The sequence below is a fragment of the Peromyscus maniculatus genome, chromosome 7 (assembly GCF_049852395.1).
Source record: "Peromyscus maniculatus bairdii isolate BWxNUB_F1_BW_parent chromosome 7, HU_Pman_BW_mat_3.1, whole genome shotgun sequence".
Lineage (NCBI taxonomy): Eukaryota > Metazoa > Chordata > Mammalia > Rodentia > Cricetidae > Peromyscus > Peromyscus maniculatus.
Window position 1 is genome coordinate 115,997,946 of NC_134858.1, and position 25,192 is coordinate 116,023,137.

At 42.8% G+C, this 25,192-nt stretch overlaps 2 protein-coding genes across 2 annotated transcripts; both read right to left on the minus strand.

The window, feature by feature from the left end:
- Nucleotides 1–18,751: 18,751 nt before the first annotated feature.
- Nucleotides 18,752–19,555, minus strand: LOC143274410 (proline-rich protein 23A3-like). Its single transcript, XM_076577472.1, has one exon. It carries the CDS (start codon nt 19,553–19,555, stop codon nt 18,752–18,754), a length of 804 nt encoding a protein of 267 aa, XP_076433587.1.
- Nucleotides 19,556–24,385: 4,830 nt separating this feature from the next.
- LOC143274411 (proline-rich protein 23A3-like) lies at nt 24,386–25,192 on the minus strand. The gene has a single exon (XM_076577473.1). The coding sequence runs from the start codon at nt 25,190–25,192 to the stop codon at nt 24,386–24,388; it is 807 nt and encodes a 268-aa protein (XP_076433588.1).

A 25,192-nucleotide genomic window follows, 5' to 3' on the forward strand; every position in this document is an offset into this window, starting at 1 on the left:
AAGAGATGAGAGATGAGAGAGAGAGAGAGAGAGAGAGAGAGAGAGAGAGAGAGAGAGAGAGAGAGAGAGAGAGAGACCCTGAGGGTGTCATGGAAATGCTGGCGAATGAAAACATCCCCGATTCTACCCAGGTTCTGTGGCCGGTAGGGACGGTAAGTCCTGGGATTTTACGCGTTTGGATATTGCTCCCTTCTGCTTCTCGGGACGCGCTACCTACTGTCCTCCACGCTGCTGCGTCCGGATTTCAAAAATTCCGCTTTCACTCGGTAGAGATTTTTGAACAACCAGAAGACTTTTAAAATCGCAGTTTAAAGAGGAAGAGAATGAGAAGAGGGGGCGTGGAGGAGGAGGAGGAGGAGGAGGAGGAGGAGGAGGAGGAGGAGGAGGAGGAGGAGGAGGAAGAAGAAGAAGAAGAAGAAGAAGAAGAAGAAGAAGAAGAAGAAGAAGAAGAAGAAGAAGAAGAAGAAGAAAAGCAGTAAAACCAACCTGTGTTGTTGCATGCTAAGGAACCCCTCCGTAACTCACATGCCCACCCCGACCCCCAGGCCTCAAGTTTGGATTTTCAGACAAGTCGGCCTTGGGAGGATTCCAAACCAAGCTGCTCCACCTGCTGCGGTCGGCGCGGGTAGCTGAATCCCTTCCCGCCAGCGCAGAGAAGCGCGTTTGCACCGTGGCCGGCCTGAGCGAACCCAAAGTGGGCTTCGTTCTCCCAGCAAGCAAACTGGGGCGATTATGGTCGGCAAGGGTGAAACGGCAGGCACCTTCTCTTCACTTTGCTTTCTCCTTTCCTTCCATTCGCTGTTTGTTTTTCTTTCTTGTTTATTTTATCTTATTTTATTTTTAGTGTGTGTGTGTGTGTGTGTGTGTGTGTGTGTGTGTGTGTGTGTGTGTGTGTGTGTGTGTTTTGAGACAGGGCCTCAAGCAGCCCAGTTTGCACTCTAAGGCAGCTGCGTAGCTCAGGATAACTTTGAATTCCTGATCTTCCTGCTTCCCCTCTGTCTCTCAGTTTTCGAGACAGGTCTCACACTAGAACATCAGCTGGCCTCAAATTCAGGGTAATCTCCTGCCTCACTTCCCGGGTGCTGGGAAGACAGGGGTGAGCCACCTCGCGGGGGCCACACACAACCCTTCTGTCCTAGTTATCCTACACATGGGTTGCTCACATGCAGCTCTCCAAGGGAAGAGTTTGGCCCTCAGAGTGCCCCGCGTCAGATGGAGCTCTGATCGCTGCTTATTTTAGGCATCATCCTCACCTCTACCCCTTTCAAACACCCAAAACGTGCCTTTACAAAGCCGGGTCTCCGGGTGTGGCTGACTTGCCCAAGCTCGCTGCCTGGACCTCTCTGCTTCCAGCCGCGGGTGCCCTCCGCCATCTGGTGGCGGTTGAGGGTAACACTCTCCCAGCGGAACAGGATTTCTTCTACTGGCCCAGGGTCTGGGACTGATTCTGTCCATGCCGCATGCAGCACGTGTGTGGGTGTCTTTGTTCATCCCTGCCTTACAGTAGCTTCTTGGTGTAGAGGGATCCAAGACCAGCTTTGCTGGCTGCCCTATCCGTTTCCTCACTTACGGCCACAAGTGGTACTTAGGTGGAGAAAAAAAAATGAGATTATAAAATCAACAGCTTTATCATACGGTATTGTTAGTTATTAGTTTTTGTAGGATTGTTTTTGTCTGTTTGTTTGTTGTTTGTTTTTTTAGACAGGGTTTCTAATTGTGTAGTCCTGGCTGTCCTGGAACTCACTCTGTAGATCGGGCTGGCCTTGAACTCAGTGATTTCCCCCTGGCCCCGCCTAAGCCTCCTTGATTGTCTTCATCTGGGTCAGAGGGGTTTCCCCAGCCTTGGGTGTCTGCTACACATGTGCTGGAGGATCCCTGCTGTGGGATGTTCTGTATGTCCTGTGGGAGCCCTTCTTGGGTTCTTTGTGGCGTTACCCAGCAGGTCCGCATAGAGGATGATTAGGACCATGGGCCTGAGTGCAGGTGTCTGAGATGGTCTGCACTTGGCTGTGCTGGGGGATGGTCTGTATGTCAAGTTGTTCTGATTGATCAATAAATAAAACCTGATCGGCTGTGGCTAGGCAGGAAGGATAGGCGGGACTAACAGAGAGGAGAAATAAAAGGACAGGAAGGCAGAAGGACTGACTGCCAGATGCCGCCATGACCAGCAGCATGTGAAGATGCCGGTGGGCCACCAGCCACGTGGCAAGTATAGATTTATGGAAATGGACTAATTTAAGCTATAAGCACAGTTAGCAAGAAGCCTGCCACGGCCATACAGTTTGTAAGCAATATAAGTCTCTGTGTTTACTTGGTTGGGTCTGAGCGGCTGTGGGACTGGCGGCGGGTGACAAAGATTTGTCCTAACTGTGGGCAAGGTGGAAAACTCTAGCAACAGATCCCCACTGGAGGATGACCTGGTGGTCCTGGGGCATTTCCAGGAGAGCCGCCTCTTGGGCAATAAACCAGGTTGTCCAGGCTGGTAGGAGTCCTAGAGATGCTCGGGCACCACGATGATGGTGTGTCCAGGGAGCGTCACTGTCATGACCGAATCGGAATCTGGCTCGGGCTCCAGCAGCAGGTCGATGCCTTGCAGATGGAGTTTGAGAGCAAGGCCAGCAGGCAGGAACATGGTGGTGGTGAGCTGCTCGCTGGCCGGCCCGGTGGGCGCTTCCAGGTCTGCCTGTGCCTGTTGATGGGTACCTCAGCTGATCCCATGACTTGGCCACTGTGAATAGAACAACAATAGATGTAGATATACAGGTATCTCTATTTTGAAAAAAGATTGTTTTTATTTTTGTGTGTGTAAGTGTTTGCCTGCGTGTGTGTGTGTGTGTGTGTGTGTGTGTGTGTGTGTGTGTGTGTGTGAGTGTACCATACGCATGCCTTTTGCCCACAGAGGCCAGAAGATAGTGTCAGATCCCTAGGAGCTGGAGTTACAGGTAGTTATGAGCCACCTGATATGGGTCCTGGGAACTTGGGTTCATGCCAAGAGCAGCAAGCGTTCTTAGCCACTAAGCAATTGCTCCAACTCTCCAGACAACGTAACTTTTTATGAATGTAAGATCATACACCATTAGGGGTCTCCTGAGTCTCTCTACTTCAGAACTACTGTTATGGACACTATATAAGAAAAGTTGAAGAGAAGAATCCCATCCTGGTGCTTGAATGCCTGGCCACCACTCCACTCCCCGTTTTAATGCATGCACGTGTCACCAGAGGCGTCTTCACCTGCCTGTGTTTCAGAATTGCTTTAAGAAGGGTTTTCATAATAGAGGGTATTTACAATTTAGGAGCACAACGCAGGGAGGGATTGACAGACACCGCATACTAATTGGAAACTTTATCGTCCCAATGTCTTCTTCAGAAGTAATTTTCTCTCAGGCTATGAATCTTTTGGATAGCTGTGTTTAACAAATGCTCCTGGTGGTGCACGCCTTTAATCCCAGCACTCGGGAGGCAGAGGCAGGCGGATCTCTGTGAGTTCAAGGCCAGCCTGGTCAACAAAGCGAGTTCCAGGAAAGGCACAAAGCTACACAGAGAAACCCTGTGTCAAAAAAAAAAAAAAAAAAAAAAAAAAGAAAAAGAAAGAAAGAAAGAAACAAACAAACAAAGAATAAATGCTCCTGTAAGCTTTCTTACAATTGTGCATATTTGCATCTCATGACTATACAAAGGGTAGCAGGAAATGAGAGTCTGATCTGGTTGTTCAGAGCTTTAGCAATCCCACCTACTCTTACAGACTTGTTTCTAACACTGAACATTGGTTCCAAATGAGCAATGTAGATGAAGTGGCAATGATGGTTGGCTTTCATTGTCAACTTGATCCAACTGTAGCTGGAGTTTCCTCTCTGGGTCCCACCAAGCCCTGGCAGTCCGACAGCCCACTTATAAAATAAACACACAGACACTCATATTATTTACAAACTGTATGGCCACAGCAGGCTTCTTGTTATTTAGTTCTTTTATCTTAAATTAACCCATTTCTATAAATCTATACCTTGCCACGTGGCTTGTGGCTTGCCGTCATCTTCACATCCTGCTTGTCATGGTGGTGGATGCCAGTCTCTCTCCTCAGCCTTCCTCTTCCCTAAATTCTTTTCCTCCTTGTCCTACCTATACTTCCTCCTGACTGGCTACTGGCCAATCAATGTTTTATTTATTAACCAATCAGAGCAACACATTTAACATACAGAACATCCCACAGCACTTCCCTTTTTCTTTTTTTCAAAAAGGAAGGTTTTAATTTTTACATAGTAAAATTACAGATAACAAAACAATTATCAAGCAAGAATTACAGTTATAATATCTAATCTATTTATAATAACTAGTCTATTTGGCAAAATTAAAGAAGATATCCTGTCTTATATTTGTGAGTCTAAGGTTTCATATCTAACTTATCTTTTATCATAACTAAGGAAAATTATAACTATCTCTAGTCTTCAACTATATCAAAGACCTCAGAAGGATATACTACTACCTGAGAAATGGGAGACGGATGTAAGCAACTGTTGGGAGTCTTGTAGGGTAGACAGAGACAGCTGGCAGCCTGGACAGTTATCCAAAGTTCTCTTGTAAAGATGGGGCATCTGTCTTTAGCCCACAGGGCTAGAGTCTCTCAGTCATTTTTCTCAGTGTCCTGTAGAATTTCTGGAAGTTTCCTCCGTGTAGTCACTTTTCTCAGTGTCTTGTAGAATGTCTGGCAGTTTCCTCTGTGAAGCAGGAACCTGAAGGATCATTTTGCCAAGCAAAGTTCAGTGGTTACCTTCTTATGGGCCTTCATGTCCAGTCAATCAAGCAGTCCAGGCAAGAACAGTTTCTTGCCCAAATGGCTATTTTTGTCAAGAAGAAGATAAACTCCATATAGAGTGTCTTTGATGCCCATCCTCCTCTCTGAAGTAAATCTGGTACTGCCAGGAGCAGACATGTCTCACTGTTCAGAAAGTCTAAATTTTTAAAACATTTTAAATGCCATATTCTGTAGGTCTTTGAAGTATTTGAAGATTACCTATCTATCTGAAATATATCAATGTATACCTAGAAGACTTAACTAACATGGCTACAAGTATGATTATTATAGATGACTAATTATTAATCTATTTCTTAATTATCCATTACAATTTTAAATGAGCTGTACAAACATAATACCTTAAACAAGAGTAGAAATATACACACAGTATAACAAAATTAACTTTAAATTTGTGTCAATAAACTAAAATCCATACCAATCTAAAACATTTTAAACAAGTTGTTGCTCTTTAAAAGTAGGTTTATTAATCTACCCTTTTATCCTATCCTCTCTATATCCTATATATCTATATCATATCCCCTTTTCTTCTTTAGAAAGATATCGCATTTATAATCAATCTGTTTTAAATAAAAGTATTGGTTTTTCTCTGTCTCACACCAGAAGGCTCTTCTGATATGGGACAAAAGAATCTCTTAACCTTTTATTTTAGCGATATGCTTGGGTTCAGAGAAGGAGTGAGCCAATTCCATCTCTAAAGCCAGCTTGGTATATTTGAGAATTGGGGCATAGCTTCTCTTACTACTTCCTGCTGGAGAGGAGCACTGTATCTTATGGGGACACAAAGAAAATTTTAGGATTATGGAGTAGTCCATGAGGGTGTATCGTCTGAGCCAGTTGCCTTGAAAAGGTTCTGGATGTTGGATCATCTGGCCCTTGGTGTCATCGGAGACCTTTCAGGGGATCTTGGCTGGTCAAACCTGATGTATCTTAATCTGGAACAAATCCATAGCCTCTGGCTTTCTGTGGAAATAAAAGCAGAGCCTCCTTTCCAAAGCAATATATCCTTACATCGAAATTTTGAAGTTAAGGTACATTTAAAATATACATATTGGTTTAACTCCACAGCTTTTACAATTAAATATCTCTCTTCAGTTAAAAATTCCAAATCCAGATTGTCTGTGTAATATCCATCTTTACGTGGCTTATTGTTTCTGGTACATGGACTGCTCTCACCAAATGTGAGGTCAAACTGTTGACCTTGTGTACATCCTAGTTCACAAATGAGTCTGTCAGATATGCTAAGCCTATAGGCTGAAGATGTTGCCCCAACACTGTGGAGAAACCTCGGGTGACTGTCCAGGCAGCTGGCTGTTTCTGTCAACTCACTTTTTTTTTTTTTTTGGAAGCTGCTTGCATGCACTTCCTGTTTTTATTTTTTATTAGGTAATATTATTTCCTTCTTGGGTCTCTAAGGGAGTTGAAAATTAGTTAGAGTTGAAGATTAGTTAGTTATAGTTGAAGATTAGTTAGGATAGAAAGTGAATCAGGTACATTTTGGACTTACCAAAATAGGATAGATAATGGAATTATTTTCTCTGATTTTGTCAAATACAAATGGACTAGATATTTTTTAGGTATTTATTACTTGTATATATGGTATATAGTTACTGTACTTTTGTATATAGTTTTTCTTATATTAGTTATAACTTTTTTCCTTTTATTAAAATAGAAAAGGGGAAATATGGTGATATTTTATTTGTACTGAAATGTGGTTTTATTTGTATGTTAATAAATAAAGTTGCCTGGGGGTCAGAGCTAATAGCAAGCCATAGCAGAAGCTGGGCGGTGGTGGTGCACGCTTTTAATTCCAGCTCTTGGGACACAGAGCTAAGTGGATCTCTGTGTGTTCAAGGATACAGCCAGCATTGGAGACACATGCCTTTAATCTCAATACCAACCATAGAAGACCTGGAGGTCTGTACAGACAGGCAGTGACAAGGAGGTCATGTGGTTAGGTTTACAACCAATGAGAAGGCAGAACAGAAAGTCAATAAAAGGACAGACAGATAGGAAGTAGGCCTCTTGCTGAGAGGAAGGACAGCAGTGGCAGTAGGGTAAGAAAGAGTTTTTTAGCTCTTAGCTATTGCTCTGACTTCTTGGGCTTTTAACTCTGCAATTGGCTCTGTGTTTCTTATTTAATAAGATGGTTACATCTACATCCAACCAAGAATCACCTGGGAAAAGAGCCTCAATGAGGCACATTAGATTGGCCTGTAGACAAGTCTGTTGGGGGGAGGGGTTGTCTTAAGTTTATTGACAAGGGATTACCCAGCCCACAGTGGGTAGTACCTAGCAGGCACCCCTCCTGCACCAAGCTGTGTGATATGGAGAAATTGATCTGAGAACAAGCAAGCAAGTGAGCATGCATACATTTATTTCTCTGTGCTCTTGACTGGATGCAATGTAGCCAGCTCTCTCAAGCCCCCACCACTGTGACTGCCCCACAGTAACAGACTGTAACGTGGAGTTGTAAGGCTTAATAAGCCCTTTCTCCCCCAAGTTGCTTTATGCCGGGTTATTTTATCACAGCCATAGAAATAAAACCAGGACAGTGGGTTGAAAACCAGATCTGGTCACACTAGGATAAAGATGTATCCATTTACAAATTTGTTGCAAATAACGACTCTTGGGCCAAATTATTCTTCTTCTCAACCCCAGCTGGATGTCAGAAATCTTGGTTAGTCTGTAAGCAGACAGGACAGGAGCAGAATGTCTTCAACCTAAGGGAAACAGTTCTCCTTCACAAAATGGCTCCAAGTCTCAGGATGCTGTGCCACATCCTCAGCACTCTGCCTACACAGGGTCTCAGAGCCACTCTTACGAACTGCCATGTTGGACTGTGTAGAGTTCTATGATGAATGACATACAGCAAGCTGTTGCGAAGCTGAACCTGCTACATACACGAGGAGGGAAGACTCATGCTCCAACTTCTTTTATTTTTATTTTTTGTGTGCTGCTGCACGTGCAGTGCATGCAGGTGTGCGCAGGTGCGCACACGTGCAGATTGGAGGTCAGTGGCAGGGTGTCTTTTTCAATTGCTCTCTCCACCTCATGTTTTTGAGACAGTGACTCTCACTGACGCTGGAACCCATTGATTTAGATAGACTGTCTTGACCAGTGAGCCCCTGAAATCTTCATTTTAAAATCTTTTTGGGGGGTGGGGAGTGCTGGAGAGATGGCTCAGTAGTTTAGAGCACTGGTTCCTCTTGCAGAGGACCTGTGTTTAGTTCCTAGCACCTAGATGGCAGCTTACAACCATCTGTAACTCCAGTTCCTGGGGATCCAACACTCTTCTGGTCTCCATGGACTCCCACAACCATGCAGTATATAGACATACATGCAGACAAACACACAATTGCATAAAATTAACTTATGAATTAATTTAAAAAAATCTTTTTTCTAGGACTGCCACAGTGCAAATGAGAAATATAGAATAATAAAATAATAAGAAAAATCATAAGAAATATGGAAGGGGTAGGAAGGCAGGATGTGAGCCTTCTAGGAGAAAGAATGCACCATTCACATGCTTTGAGGAAAGGAAGCTTAGGTGGCATTCTTAACCTTCTTTGTAACTGCCATTAAGAAGTGCACTCAAGGGGCTGGAGAGATGGCTCAGTGATTAAGGGCACTGGCTGCTCTTCCAGAAGACCCAAGTTTGAGTCCCAGCACCCATGTGGCAGCTCACAACCATCTGTTGTGGTGATATTTTAATTGTGATGGAGTGTGACTTTATTTGTATGTTAATAAGTAAAGTTTGCCTGGAGATCAGAGGTCATTAGCAAGCCAGGAACAGAAGTCAGGTGGTGGTAGCCCACTCCCTTAATCCAATCACATGGCAGGAAGAGTCTCTGTGTGGTCAAGGACACAGCCAAGTGTGGTGACACCAACATTTAATCCCAGTACCAACCATAGAGACCTGGAGGTCTGTATAGACAGGCAGTGACAAGGAAGTCATGTGTGTGGTTTTGTTTAGAGCCAATGAGAAGGCAGAACAGAAAGGCAATAAAAAGACCATTCAGACAGGAAGAAACACTCTCTCAGGGGAAGCAACAGCAGTGAGTGTTAAGCTAAAGGTAGTCTTGGCTCTTCACTAGTACTCTAATCTCTTGGGCTTTTAACTCTGAAAAAAAAATTTTTTAAGGAAAATTGAGACTTTGTCAATTAACAGGAATAGACCCAGCAGAAATTGTCATACCTTTAACTAAGGAGGACATTGAAAAATATATGGGCAAAAAGTGAACCTTGGCAAAGAGGTTGCAGTAATTTTTTTGGATAGATTAACAGCAAATATCCCAAAAGGAATAGAATTAAACTTATAAAGAGAGCTGATTGGATTTTGCCTCGAATTGTACAGGAAACATCCATATCTGGAGTTCATTCAATTTATTCAGATGCAAACAAACAAGGAAAGGCAGGTTACAAATCAGAAAATTTAAGTAAAGTGGTTCAAAGTCCTTATAATTCAGTTCAAAAATCAGAATTGTATGCTATTCTGTTGGTATTAATGGATTTTTCGGAACCTCTCAACATAGTTACTGACTCTCAGTATGATGAAAGAGTGGTATTACATTTTGAGACTGCAGAATTTATCCCTGATGCATCGGAATTAACTTCACTATTTATTCAGTTACAAGATACAATCAGGAATAGGAATCATCCTTTATATATAACTCACATCTGATTCCATATGGGTCTGCCAGGCCCTCTAGCACAAGGTAATGATGAGATTGATAAATTATTGATAGGAAATGTGCTGGAGGCCTCAGAATTTCATAAAAAACATCATGTCAATAGTAAATTTTTTTTTTAAAAAAGGATTTTTCCATAACCTGGCAATAAGCCAAGGAAATGTCCTACTTGACTCTTTTACAATCAGATGCCATTACCAGCAGGATGTAACCCAAAGGGTACTCAGAGGAATGAAATCTAGCAGATGGATGTGTTTCACTATGCAGAATTTGGAAAACTGAAATATGTACACCATACCATTGATATTTTTTCAGGATTTCAATGGGCAACTGCTTTTTGTTCTGAAAAAGCTGATTCTATAATCACTCATTTGCTAGAAGTTATGACCATCATGGGTATACCTGCACAAATCAAAACTGACAATGCTCCAGCATATATCTCTGTTAAAACAGTTTTTTGCTTATTACAATATAAAGCATATTACAGGTATACCACATAATCCTATAGGCCAAGCAGTTATAGAAAGATCAAACAGAACTCTAAAGGATATGTTAAATAAACAGAAAGGGGTAACAAAAAAAACCCAGAAATAGACTGCATAATGCTCTATTAACTTTGAATTTTCTCAATGCTAATGAGAAAGGAACAACAGCTGCAGAGAGACATTGGATAATAGAAAAAACTACAGAATTAAATCAGCCTATATACTTTAAGCATGTGCTGGCCTCAGAAGGAAACCAGGATATGTGTTAGGTTGGAGACGAGGTTTTTGCTTTTGTTCTACAGGAGAAGATAAGCTGTGGATACCATCAAAATTGATAAAGGTTCAATTTGAACAAGAGAGACCCCTTAATTAGAAGAGGTGATAGTTCATCAACCAATGTGACCATCCAATTTAAACTTATACCATTAACACATGCCTTTTCATTTAATCAGATAATAACGTGCCAAACGGGAACCTCCCCAAAATTAGTCTTGGGGAAAGGTTTTTGTTTTTGTCTTTTAGTAGAATGAAGGCTAAGGAATCTGAAGAACACTGGACAAATGAGACAACTGAAGAAAAAGGACAAATCATCTATCCCAGGAAACAGAGTGAAATGGCCTATGGATATATCATCTAAAAAAATTTATAAGTCTTCCTAAATGTTTGTTTCTGCTCTTCTCTGAAGACATTTAACACTATTGGTCTTCTTGTAATCCCAGTTCAATTAAAATTTAAAGCTGACTTTGGAGTTGGAGAATGCCTCTCTCCTTCTTTAAACTCAAGCATGTTGTTAAAAGGAAATTGCAAACACCCTGTATCATGCCAGAAGAAAGAGCCATCTTCTGATATGGGACAGGAGAAAAACCAAATTAATTAAGGGACTATTCTATTACTACTAATCTCAATTCTTTGATTCTATTCTGATTCTTTAAACATTTCTTTTTTCTTTTTTTTTTTTTTTTTGGTTTTTCGAGACAGGGTTTCTCTGTGTAGCTTTGTGCCTTTCCTGGAACTCACTTGGTAGCCCAGGCTGGCCTCGAACTCACAGAGATCCGCCTGGCTCTGCCTCCCAAGTGCTGGGATTAAAGGCGTGCGCCACCACCGCCCGGCCAAACATTTCTTAAAGTATGAATTTTATATCAAAATTTACAAGATTAATATATATATATATATATATATATATATATATATATACATTTTAAACTTTGTTAAGATATTAATGGCCATTAGGAGTACTAACTAATTCTAGAAAAAAAAGGCTTCAATTAGCTGCTATACATGTCTTTGTGTTCAAATGTCTATCAGTTTTCTGCAGGAAATCACAACCAGGCATAACATCAACTGAAGTCTCCAGGAAGAAGATGGGGCCCCACAACAACAACAATTCCACATGGACAATAATAATACCACTAAGCTGACAAACATCACCTACAGATCATCTTTGGACTACAAACTGCTCAGAGCAATTTTGAGATAGCTAGCTGAGATGATCCAGTTTGAAAGACTACTTAGATAAGGACTTGAGATAAGCCCCAAACTTTGGCATTATGCACAGACTGGACAACAAAGGATATAGCTACCTTTCCTAGAATTTGACAATTAACCCAAAAATTTTTCATTTTAGAATAAAGACACCTTTGCCCATATCCATCAGGAAGCAATTTTAAGAATACAACACCCATTAAGCCGGGCGGTGGTGGCGCACGCCTTTAATCCCAGCACTTGGGAGGCAGAGCCAGGCGGATCTCTGTGAGTTCGAGGCCAGCCTGGGCTACCAAGTGAGCTCCAGGAAAGGCACAAAGCTACACAGAGAAACCCTGTCTCGAAAAACCAAAAAAAAAAAAAAAAGAATACAACACCCACATTCCCAAAGAGGCAGTGTGGGGCAGGTGGTTTTTTGGGTCTGGGATAAATTTCATTGTTTATGAGGGTTGGTTACAAGTTGTTGTTAAGGGTTAGGAAAAGGGCTAAGCCAGGGAGATTAGATTTTTCTTTTTCTCTTTCTTTCTTTCTTTCTTTCTTTCTTTCTTTCTTTCTTTCTTTCTTTCTTTCTTTCTTTCTTTCTTTCTTTCTTTCTTTCTTCTTTCTTCCTTCCTTCCTTCCTTCCTTCCTTCCTTCCTTCCTTCCTTCCTTCCTTCCTTCTTTCTTTCTTTCTTTCTTTCTTTCTTTCTTTCTTTCTTTCTTTCTTTTTTTTTTTTTTGGTTTTTTTGAGACAAGGTTTCTCTGTGTAGCTTTGCGCCTTCCCTGGAACTCACTTGGTAGCCCAGGCTAGCCTCGAACTCACAGAGATCCACCTGGCTCTGCCTCCCAAATGCTGGGATTAAAGGTGTGCGCCACCACCTGGTTAAGGGAGATTAGATTTAAAGTTCTTGTTTTTTTTTTTTAAAAAAAAAGAGAGATACATAGAAATGATAGAATAGAGGGTAGATTATTGAATCTACTCGGAAAAATTAAGAAAAGATATAGATATAAAATAGATAAAAAGATAGATTATTGAATCTACTTTTAAAAGACAACTACTAGTTTTAAATACTTTGCATTGGATTGGATTTTTGTGTATTGTATATACATTATACACATTGAGATTATTATTGTTAGAAAGTGCTATAAGTTTATTTCTAATCTTGTTAAAGGTATTGTACTTATACTGTTCATTTAACAATGTAATGCAATTTGCTGATCCTTAAATGTTATTATTACCAACTATTAGGATATAAAGAAATGAAAGTTAGTAGACATTACAATTGAACTTGTAGTCATATTAGGTATATTTTCAAGATCGAGCAGATATATTTTAGATAGATAGGTCATCTTCAAACCCTCCAGAGATCTACAGAATATGGCATTTGAAATGTTTTAATAACTTAGAAATTTTCCCTTTTTTATGACTATGAGACATGTCGGCTCCTGTCAGTACCAATCTACTTCAGAGAAAATATGGGCATTGAAGAAACTGCATATGGAGTTAAATTTCATTGTGGCAAAAGTTAGCCACTGGACAACAAAGTATCTTCGAATCAACTGCTGACAAACAGGACAAAATGGACAGACACGACATGAAACAAAGGACTACCAATTCTTGCCAAGACAAGTGTGGCTGTGGCTTTAACAAAAGCCATCTTCAGAGACCAGGACAATATGGCACCATCCCTGAAGTGGCCTTTGCAATCCAGAAAAGGTACAGTGCCCTTTTCTTCGAAGGCAGCTGAACAGGCAGTGCACCGATGGCTTCTGATGTGCAGTGGAATAGCAGCTGAAACAGTTATTCTTGAAGAATAACTAAGCTGACAAGTCTAACCTCTCAATGGTAGACTGGCATTTAATAAAGGAGTTGAAGCCACCCACAAGCTGAGAAGAAAGGGATGCAGAGAAAAACAGGATACTGAGATGAAGCCACACACACAAACCAAGAAGAATGAACAGCTGAATTCCAAAACCATCAACAATTTCCAGAATTTAAAATTCTGAATCATGACAGGACACTAGTGAAATTCAGGTGTTTCTGGTACATGGACTGCTCTCACCAAATGTGAGGTCTTATTGTTGACCTTGTGTACATCCTAGTTCACAAATGAGTCTGTCAGATACACTAAGCCTATAGGCTAAAGGTGATGCTCCAATGCTGTGGAAAAACTTCGGGTGACTGTCCGGCAGCTGGCTGTTTCTGTCAATTCACATTTTTTTGGAAGCCACTTGCGTGGACTTCTTTTATTTATTTATTTATTTATTCTTTTTAGGTAATATTATTTGCTTCTTGAGTCTCTGAGGGAGTTGAAGACTAATTATAGTTAGTTAAAGTTTAAATAGTTATAGTTTTCCTTGTTAAGAATTTTAGAAAAGAAATCAACTAAAGAGGTGTAAGTATATAAATCTGAAAGATTTTTTATAAGATATTTCTATTAGTAATATAAGTTAAGATAGAAAGTGAATCAGGTACATTTTGGACTTACCAAAATAGGATAGATAATGGAATTATTTTCTTTGAGTTTGTCAAATGCAAATAGACTAGACATTGTTTAGGTATTTATTGCTTATATATATTGTATATAGTTATTGTACTTTTTGTATATAGTTTTTCTTGTATTAGTTATAACTTTTTTCTTTTTATTAGAATAGAAAGGGGAAATGTGATATTTTATTTGTGATTTTATTTGTGTGTTAATAAAGTTGCCTGGGGGTCAAAGCTAATATCAAGCCATAGCTGAAGTCTGGCAGTGGTAGCACGTGCCCTTAATCCAATCACATGGCAGTCAGAGTCTGTGTGTTAAGGACATAGCCAGCTTGGAGACACACACCTTTAATCTCAATACCAACCATAGAGAACTGGAGGTCTGTATAGACAGGCAGTAACGAGGAGGTCATGTGGTTGGGTTTACAATCAATGAGAACACAGAACAGAGAGTCAATAAAAAGACACACAGGAAGTAGTCTTTCTTTCTCAGGGGAAGGATGGCAGCAGCAATTGGAGGGAAGAGGGCGGTCTGGGTCTCAGATCTCAGCTACCGCTTTCTGACCTCTGGGGCTTTTAACTCTGCATTTGGCTCTGTGTTTCTTATTTAATAAAAACCTTTCAGAATTACATCTATAAGACCTTGATTTCATTCATGCTCCATGACCTCTCCTCTTGCTGGTTCTGTTCCTTTTCCTAATTATTCCTCAAAGTACTCTAAGGACTTTAGAAATACTTTCAGCATGAGTGTCATGTACCCAACCCAACTGCCCAAAACACACTATGCATTGAGAATAACCTTGGACTTCTGATTGACTGTCTCTACCTCCCAAAGGCTGGGGTGCATGTACCAACACCTTCCTTCTCCAGCTGTGCTGGGAATCTTTCCACCTTTAAAGAACCAGATTCAGATTGGGTCTTCCCACCGTAAATGATTCAATCAAGAAAAATCCCTCACTGGTATACTTGACCACTGCCATTTAGTTAATTCCAGATGGAATAAAGATGACAACCAAGACTAGACACCACACACTCCCTGTTGAAGAAGTTCTTAACTTCCGTTTTTTTATTCTATATGTTAAACTTTATTTATTTATATTTCATTTGCTTACATGCAAGTTTGTAGGCTTTGCCCTCTCTGCTACCCAAAGAATGGCCTATAATAGTTATTGACTTAAAAGACTGTTTCTTTACCATACCCTTACAAGAAAATGATAGAGAAAAATTTGCCTTCACAGTACCTAATTATAACAACTCTCAGCCAGGCAAGAGATACCAATGGAAGGTCCTCCCACAGGGAATGTTAAACAGCCCTACCTTGTGCCAATACTTTGTGCAAAAAAACATTGGAGATAATTCTTGTAAAGTTTCCACAATCAATAATTTATCACTATATGGATGATATCCTATTAGCTGATCCAAAGTCAGACACATTAAAAAGCAAGTTTGAAGAAGTAAAAAAAAGTTTTGCCTCACTGGGGACTGCAAATTGCTCCTGAAAAAATACAAAGAGGAGATTCTATTAATTACTTAGGATATAAGATAGAGCTACAAAAAATTAGACCCCAACACATACAACTAAGGAGAGATCGATTGAAGATTCTTAATGATTTTCAAAAGTTGTTAGGAAAAGTTGTTACTGGGTATCATAGGAATACCCAAAGATGGACTACAAAATTTGGCTAATACTCTAGAAGGGGACAAAGAGTTAAATAGTCCAAGAGAATTATCAGCCGAAGCTGAGAAGGAATTGGCTCTAGTAGAAAAGACAATTGGAGAAGCACATGTGGATCGTGTGGACCCAGAACTTAAATGCATTCTTGTCATATTCCCCTCCAGACATTCCCCGACAGGTATTTTGATGCAGAGGGAAGATATTAAATTGGAATAGATATTCCTACCACGTAAACCAAATAAGAAATTAAAGACTTATATAGAAAAGATCTCTGATTTGACTAAAAAAGATAAATTAAGACTTCGCCAGTTGACAGGAATGGGCCCAGCAGAAATTGTAGTACCTTTAAGTAAAGAGGAAATTTCATCACTATGGAGAAGTAATGAATACTGGCAGAGAGCCTGCAGTAACTTTTTGGGAGAGATTAACAACCATTTTCCCAAAAGCAAGAGAATAGAATTCATAAAGAAAACTGAATGGGACCTTCCTCACATTGTACGACAAAAGCCAATTTCTCGAGTCCTCACATTCTACACTGATACAAATCAGGGAAACCAGGATATAAACAGTAGACTAAAGTAAAGTGGTACAAAGTACGGGCACTGGGGGGCATACAAGAGCCTGAAGGGAAGAGATTGTCAGATCTTCCGGAAGTGCAGTGACAGGTGGATGAGTGCCATCCTGTGGGTTCTACAACAGCAGACAGTCCTTCTAAGTGAGTGGTTCATCACTGTCCTAATGCTGGGACCCTTCAAACAGTTCCTCATGTATTGAGGACCCACAACCCTAAATTTATTTCTGTTACTACTTCATAACCGTAATTTTACTACTGTAATGAACAATTTTGTAAATATCTGCTCTGCAGTATGCCTGACATGAGACATCGGACCACTCAAGGTTGCCTCTCACCATGGGTTAAGAAACATGACTCTAAGTGCTGAGCCATCTCTCCAGTCCCTCTTTATTTTTGATCTCTTTGACACTGTCCCTTACAGCCCCCATTGCCCTTGAACTTCCTATGTGGCTGTGTGTGGGCTCCAACTCCTGATCCAGCTGCCCTCACCTGGATTACAGGCGTGCATCACTACACTCAGTTGCTCCTCAGAGTCTCACAAGTTACCTTTCCCAGCTTACCTCTCTGTCAGGTTCACCAAAGGTCAGTTTGGCCAGTGTCCACCTGGACTGTAGCAGGAATCTTAAAAGTTCTTATTAATAAAATCAAACCCGAGGCCAGTTATTGGGGTCCATGCTGGTAGATCAGAGAGACAGAACAAGCCACAGCTAACCTCACCTGGTCAACTTCTCAGCTGGTCTTATTTCCTCAGACTGGAGGCCTCTGAGTCCTCATCCGGAATGGGTCTCAGCTGAATTACTGCTCAAAAGCCTGAATGCTTAACCAGCCGAAATCTTCTAGATTCTGATCCTCACGCCTTATATATCTTTCTGCTTTCTACCACCACTCCCTGGGATTAAAGGCTGGCTTTCTGGGATTAAAGGCTTGTGTCACCATGCTTGGCTATTTCCAATGTTGCCTTGAACTCACAGAGATCCAGAGTGATTTCTATCTCTGGAATGCTAGGATTAAAGGTGTGAGTGCCACCATTTTCTAGCCTTTGTATCTAGTGGCTGTCTGTTCTCTGACCCCAGATAAATTTATTAGAGTACACAATATTTTGGGGAACACAATACCACCACACTGGACCCTTCCTATTCTCTCAGTGTCCTCACTGCTGCTGTCGGAAGCATGGGCCACCACACCCAGCAAAATTGAACCTCATATCTGGATGGAATGGATTATTAAAACCAGCAGATAGTTATTCAGTTTCACATTTCATGTGAAATATGATGGTCCTGTCATAACTTACTAAAAAATTACCTTTTCGAACTGACACAATCACTTCCACTGACTTATTTTGTGTGTGTGAGTGTGTGTTTGTGTATGTGTGTATTCATTTCTTTATTTGTGTGTTCTTCTATTTCAATTTTTAAAGATACCTGTTTCTCGAGATATGGGTAGCGACAAGCAATTTCGCACAATTGGCATTTTAATATGTTACTTATTTAAGATAATACATTTGCTAATCGTTTATACTGGGTTGGGCCAGGGAAAGGTGAGACCCCGCCATTTCATTAGCAAGCTGATTTTCAATCAATTTGTGTGTTCATATAATCCCCCAGATTGATTGTGTTTGTATTGTCCTTTCTCAAATACACACACACACACACACAAACACACACACACAAACACACACACAGAAAATGCACACAAACTTTCTCTCCCTCTCTCTCTTTCTCCCTCTCTCCAGCTCTCTCTCAAAAACTCCTTTACACAGCCTCCCATACTGGGTTACACAAATTTTATTAGTGTTTAAGTGAAGTTTGGAAGTACAAATATTGCTCTGGAGAAGAGCATTTCAAAAGTAAGTCATGAAAGTGGGGTATTTGTTGGAGAGCAAGCTCTGGTTCAGAGAGATCTGCTAGGCAGTCTCTGGATTTCCAGGGCTGGGAGCTAAGGGCACATGGCAGCTCCCCAGCCCCAACTGCTTCCTTCAGTAGCCGTCTTTTTGTTGGTTTTTTGTTAGCCTTGTCTTCTGAGATGACATTTCACTGTGTAGCCTTGATGTCCTGAGGAGATAGACAGGGAAGACTGTTCCAGCAGGTTAGGGGATGGCTGTGAAGGGGCACAGAAGCATCATACACTCAGGGCTAGGAACCATCTTCTCCCACTGAGACATTTGTTGGTTCCTAGAGGAGCAGCAGCTTGAAGTGTCCAAGAGGGCAAAGGCAAGGCCAAGTCTCCATCCAGTCAGGGGAACACAGAAAGGACAGTGGCAGCGTAGCAAACCCAGTACTCTTGGTTCCGTTGAAATAGGGGACACTGAGAGTCTCTGTCCATGGAGCCAGCCATGCAAATGAGGGGGATGTGGAAGGTTCTGAGATGAAGCCTTCAACTGGCAAGCAGGTTTTGATCTCAGCGGTGAGATCTAGTGTCTCCATACTTTGTGAAGCTAGTGGGCTGCAAAAAGCACCGTGTGCAGACAGGCTCGATGTTGGGTTGTTTGGTGTCTCCAGGGGCATGGAATCCATAGGGCAGCCAGGTGAGTGTCCAGGGTGCTGTGTGTCCAGAGAGCAGTCCTTTCTTTCCTAGAAGAGGCGCCTCTGGGCCTTGCAGCAAGGGCGCCAGAGATTCTGACGACTCTGAGGGTCCTGTGCCTGGTGACTTGGAGGAGGAGGAGGAGGAGATGGAGGGAGAGGCTGCAGTGGTGAGCTGGGGAGAGGCCACAGCATGCTCCCTTTGAGGCTCCAGATGGTGCTGGGAGCATATCTCTCTGCACCAGGAGAGGCTGATGGGCCCCAGGAACATGGCACTTGGCCCAGGAACAAGGGGCTTGACATCCCGGTCAAGGGGAGAAGCATCGCAGGGACCATGCTGGCTGGAGCATTCATCCACGGCATAGGCCTCAGGAAGTCGCCTAACCCTCCTTGATTGTCTTCCTCTGGGACTGGGGGGTTTCTCCACCCTTGGGTGTCTGCTACACATGTGCTGGAGGATTCCTGCTGGAGGATGACCTGGTGGTCCTGGGGCATTTCCAGGAGAGCAGCCTCCTGCTGGCTGGCAGGCAAGAAGCCAGGCTGTCCAGGCTGGTAGGAGTCCTTGAGATGCTCGGGCACCACGATGATGGTGTGTCCAGGGAGCGTCACTGTCATGACCGAATGGGGCTCGCGCTCCAGCAGCAGGTCGAAGCCTTGCAGATGGAGTTTGAGAGCAAGGCCAGCAGGCAGGAACATGGTGGTGGTGAGCTGCTCGCTGGCCGGCACAGTGGGCCCTTCCAGGTCTGCCTGTGCCTGCTGAGGGCAGTGGCGCTTGGCAGGTTTGGATCCTTCTGGCTGGGCTGCCCTGTAGGGCAGCGGGTTGGCGGTGGGGCTGCGGGGCCGAACTCCTGGCATCCTGGTAGCAATGGGGCCTTGGCACTTGAGCAGAGTTGCAAGACAAGGTCTGATGCAGCTGATGGACTTGTGGACTGTTGGTTTTCCTTCAGGGACACCTATCGTCTGGCTTCTTCTGCAAGAGACTCTGTGGACAGTCTAGGAGAGAGATTGATCAGGAGAACTGACTGATCAAGAGTGTTTGGAGAGGACCACAGTTCCCATATATAAGCCTGGCTTCCAAGAAAGCCCCACCCAGGCAGGGCGGGGCTCAGGCAAGGTGGGACCCTTAACCCTCAAGAACTCACCTGTATGCAATTGTGCATAAGTGTGTATGCCCACAGGTGTTATTGCGTGGTGGTTGGGGTGGTGGTGGTGGTGGTGGTGGTGGTGTTTGCGGTGGTAGTCGAGAGGAGAAATCGACGTTTGCATGTCTTCATGGTTTGTAATGCCTGATTTTGTGCAACACATAGAAACAGGAACTCATTTTTCCAACCGCTACCTACATTCTCTTGAATTCATTGTCCCATCCCCACAAACCAGGTCTTAGAAGTTTTCTACATTCCCAAAGTAAAATGGAAATGGAAATTAAAGTGAAACTTCACTTGTTCGTCTGAGGTCAAGGTTGTAATAAAACCAATGGCTAAATCTTTGTATATGGCTCTTTTTTAATTTAATCAAAAATTGATATCAGATTCATATGGTGTCACATGCAAAGAACTGATCTAAGAAAATACCCCAAGGATACAGTGTTTGCCTTACCTGCTGGAGGCCAATGGGTGGATCCCAGAAGGAAATTTTAAAAAGTATTACTGCGAGTAATTTAGAACATCCCTAACCTCAGAAGAGGAGAGACAAGGACAGGAAGATCAGGAGTTCAAGGTCAGCCTGCTGCATGGGGAGTACTAGGCCAGTCTGTGGACAAGGTATATTCAGGGCTAGGGAGGACCCATGAAATTATGTCTCTGAAGCATTATTAGTTTATCGTCAAGGTCATCAGGGGTTGAAAAAAAACTTTCAAAATTAAAACCTTCATTTGTGTTAAAAATGGAAATTAAGCACAGTCCTACTTAATTTATAAGTGGCATCTTTGGTATTTATCCCTCTTGTTATCTATGGTTTTGTTATATTCTTATTTTGACACTTGAAACCACTTTTACTGTTTATGACTCTCTCTTTCTCTCTCTTCCCTCCTCCTCCTCTCTCTTTACCCTCCACTACTGGAGGAACTCAGGCTCATACATGCCAGACAAACACTAGCGCGAAGCTCCAAGCCCAGCCCCTTATTGGGCCTGTTTTTGGTTATTTGTCTGTCTGTCTGTTTGTTGTTTATATGTAACAGGGGTGAGGTATTCCATCTGCCCTAGTCAAGATGTAGGCCTAAGATCCTGATGGTGGAGGTTACCATGCATTTTCATTTGCATATCCATTGAATGTTTTTTGTTTTTTTTCTTCTATTTCTTTCCTTTTTTTTCAATTTTTATTTTTAAATTATTATTATTATTATTATTTATTATTATTATTATTATTATTATTATTATTATTTTGGTTTTTTGAGTCAGGGTTTCCTTTGTGTAGCCTGCTGCATGTCCTGGATCTTGCTCTGTTGACCAGGCTGGCCTGAAACCTACAGAAATCCCTATGACTCAGCTTCTTAAGTTCTGAGATTAATAGCATGCGCCACCACTCTCTGGCCATGGATGTGTCTTACTTTTTAAATAGTATGTCAACGAATCTACTACATGACACTATGGATATGCATTGGAAAACTCTGAAGAATATAGTCATGTGATAATTCTGTCTGCCCTCCTCAGAGATCTTCTTGGAAAAGTTCTCCCAAAAGTCTTCCCTCCATCTGTTTCTCTCCTCCTCCTAACAATTATTCAAACTACTGGGGTTTCCTAAGGACATTCTCATACACGTGTAAACTCGACCTTGATTTCATTCATGCCCCATGACCCTCTTCTCTTGCTGGCTCTCTTCCTTTTCTTAAATATTCCTCAAAGTACTCTAAGGACTTTAGAAATACTTTCAGCATTTCTTTTTCAGCAAGAGTGTCATGAAACACCCCCAACTGACCCAAAGCACATTATGCAGGGAGGATAACCTTGGACTTCAGATTGACTGTCTCTACCTCCCAAAGCCTGGGGTGCATGTACCAACACCTTCCTTCTCTAGCTATACTGGGCATCTTTCCACCGATAAAGACCAGATTCAGATTGGGTCGTCCATATTGTGGGATGTTTTGTATGCTGTGAATCTACATTGCTCTGAATGGTTGATAAAAAAAAAATGCTGATTATTCAGTAGCCAGACAAGAAGTAAGGTGTGATGAGCAGAAAAGGAAAATTCTGGGAGAGAAAGGAAGAGGCAGAAGACACCAGCATGCTGTCTAAGAAGCAACATGTAATGACACACAGATAAAGTCCCAGAACATGTGATGACATACATATTAACAGAAATAGGCTGAACTGAAGTGTAAGAGGTAGTCAATAGTAAGCCTGAGTTAATGACTGAGCAGTTTTAATTCATATAAGCTTCTGTGTGTTTACTTGGTTCTAAGGGTCTGTGGACTGGGTGGGACACAGAAAATATGCAGCTATACTTCCCACCTCAAATGATTCAATCAAGAAAAATCTCTCACAGGTTTAATTTACCTCTGGGAGTTTAGTTTCAGACACATCGAGATGACAAACAAGACTAGACACCAGACTCCCTGTATAAGAAGTTCTTATCCTCTGATTCTCTTCTTTCTGTATGTTAAACCTTTATTTATTTATTTATATTTCATTTGCTTATGTGCAAGTTTGTAGGCCTTTGTGAGTTTACATGCACTTGGGACAAAGAAGAGCCTGGAGAGAGGAGGGTGTTAGAGATCTTCTGAAATGTGTGACAGGTGGTTGAGTGCCATCCTCTGGGTTCTACAACAGCAGACAGTCCTTCTAAGTGAGTGGTTCATCACTGTCCTAATGCTGGGACCCTTCAAACAGTTCCTCATGTATTGAGGACCCACAACCCTAAATTTATTTCTGTTGCTACTTGATAAATGTAATTTTACTACTATAATGAACAATTTTGTAAATATTTGCTCTTCAGCATGCCAGACATGAGACCCGAATCCCTCAAGGTTGCCTCTCACCATGGGTTGAGAACCACTACAATAAGTGCTGAGCCATCTCTCCAGTCCCTCTTTATTTTTGATCTCTTTGACACTGTCCCTTACAGCCCCCAATGCCCTTGAACTTCCTGTGTGGCTGTGTGTGGGCTACAACTCCTCATCCAGCTGCCCTCACCTGGATTACAGGCGTGCATCACTACACTCAGTTGCTCCTCAGAATCTCACAAGTTACCTTTCCCAGCTTACCTCTCTGTCAGGTTCACCAAAGGTCAGTGTGGCCAGTGTCCACCTGGACCCTTCCTATTCTTCTCTCAGTGTCCTCACTGCTGCTGTTGGAAGCATGGGCCACCACACCCAGCACAATTGAACCTCATATCTGAATGGAATGGATTATTAAAACCACCAGATAGTTATTCAATTTCACTTTTCATGTGAAATATGATGGTCCTGTCATAACTTACGGAAAAATTACCTTTTCCCACTGAACCTCATCTCTTCCAGTGGCTATTTTGTGTGTGTGTGAGTGTGTGTGTGTTTTTGTGTATTCATTTCTTTGTTTGTGTGTTCAACTTCTATTTGAATTTTTAAAGATACCTGTTTCTCTTAATATGTAGAGCCAGAAGCCATTTCCCTCAATTGACATTTTAATATGTTTCTTATTTAAGATGATACATTTGGTAATCATGTATACTGGGTGGGGCCAAGGAAAGGTGAGACCCTCCATTTCATTAGCAGGCTGATTTTCAATCAATTTGTGTGTTCATACAGTCCCCCAGATTGCTTGTGTTTGTATTGTCCTTTCTCAAATGCATAAACACACACACACACACACACACACAAACACACACACACACACAAACTCTCTCTCTCTTTCTCTCTTTCTCCCTCTCTCCAACTCTCTCTCAAAAACTCCTTTACACAGCTTCCCATACTGGGTTACACAAATTTTATTAGTGTTTAAGTGAAGTTTGGAAGTACAAATATTGCTCTGGAGAAGAGCATTTCAAAAGTAAGTCATGAAAGTGGGGTATTTGTTGGAGAGCAAGCTCTGGTTCAGAGAGATCTGCTAGGCAGTCTCTGGATTTCCAGGCATGGGAGCTAAGGGCACATGGCAGCTCCCCAGCCTCAACTGCTTCCTTCAGTAGCCGTCTTTTTGTTGGTTTTTTGTTAGCCTTGTCTTCTGAGATGACATTTCACTGTGTAGCCTTGATGTCCTGAGAGGATAGACATGGGAAGACTGTTCCAGCAGGTTAGGGCATGGCTGTGAAGGGGCACAGAAGCATCATACACTCAGGGCTAGGAACCATCTTCTCCCACTGGGACATTTGTTGGTTCCTGGAGGAGCAGCAGCTTGAACTGTGCAAGAGGGCCAAGGCAAGGCCAAGTCTCCATCCAGTCAGGGGAACACAGAAAGGACAGTGGCAGCGTAGCAAACCCAGTACTCTTGGTTCCGTTGAAATAGGGGACACTGAGAGTCTCTGTCCATGGAGCCAGCCATGCAAATGAGGGGGATGTGGAAGGTTCTGAGATGAAGCCTTCAACTGGCAAGCAGATTTGACCTCAGCGGTGAGATCTAGTGTCTCCATTCTTTGTGAAGCTAGTGGGCTGCAAAAAGCACCGTGTGCAGACAGGCTCGATGTTGGGTTGTTTGGTGTCTCCAGGGGCACAGAATCCATAGGGCAGCCAGGTGAGTGTCCAGGGTGCTGTGTGTCCAGAGAGCAGTCCTTTCTTTCCTAGAAGAGGCGCTTCCGGGCCTTGCAGCAAGGGGGCCAGAGCTCCTGCCTACTCTGAGGGTCCTGTGCCTGGTGACTTGGAGGAGGGGGAGGAGGAGATGGAGGGAGAGGCTGCAGTGGTGAGCTGGGGAGAGGCCACAGCATGCTCCCTTTGAGGCTCCAGATGGTGCTGGGAGCATATCTCTCTGCACCAGGAGAGGCTGTTGGGCCCCAGGAACATGGCACTTGGCCCGGGAACAAGGGGCTTGACATTCCGGTGAAGGGGAGAAGCATCGCAGGGACCATGCTGGCTGGAGCATTCATCCACGGCATAGGCCTCAGGAAGTCGCCTAAAGCTCCTTGATTGTCTTCCTCTGGGATAAGCGGGTTTCTCCAGCCTTGGGTGTCTGCTACACATGTGCTGGAGGATTCTTGCTGGAGGATGACCTGGTGGTCCTGGGGCATTTCCAGGAGAGCAGCCTCCTGCTGGCTGGCAGGCAAGAAGCCAGGCTGTCCAGGCTGGTAGGAGTCCTTAAGATGCTCGGGCACCACGATGATGGTGTGTCCAGGGAGTATCACTGTCATGACAGAATCGGGCTCGCGCTCCAGCAGCAGGTCGAAGCCTTGCAGATGCAGTTTGAGAGCAAGGCCAGCAGGCAGGAACATGGTGGTGGTGAGCTGCTCGCTGGCCGGCCCAGTGGGCGCTTCCAGGTCTGCCTGTGCCTGCTGAGGGCAGTGGCGCTTTGCAGGCCTGGGTCCTTCTGGCTGGGCTTCCCTATAGGGCAGCCGGTTGGCGGTGGGGCTGCGGGGCCGAACTCCTGGCATCAT

Excerpts from the sequence above, each read along its gene's own strand:
- LOC143274410 (XM_076577472.1), bottom strand. The coding sequence starts at position 19,555 with ATGCCAGGAGTTCGGCCCCGCAGCCCCACCGCCAACCCGCTGCCCTAC.
- LOC143274411 (XM_076577473.1), bottom strand. The coding sequence starts at position 25,192 with ATGATGCCAGGAGTTCGGCCCCGCAGCCCCACCGCCAACCGGCTGCCC.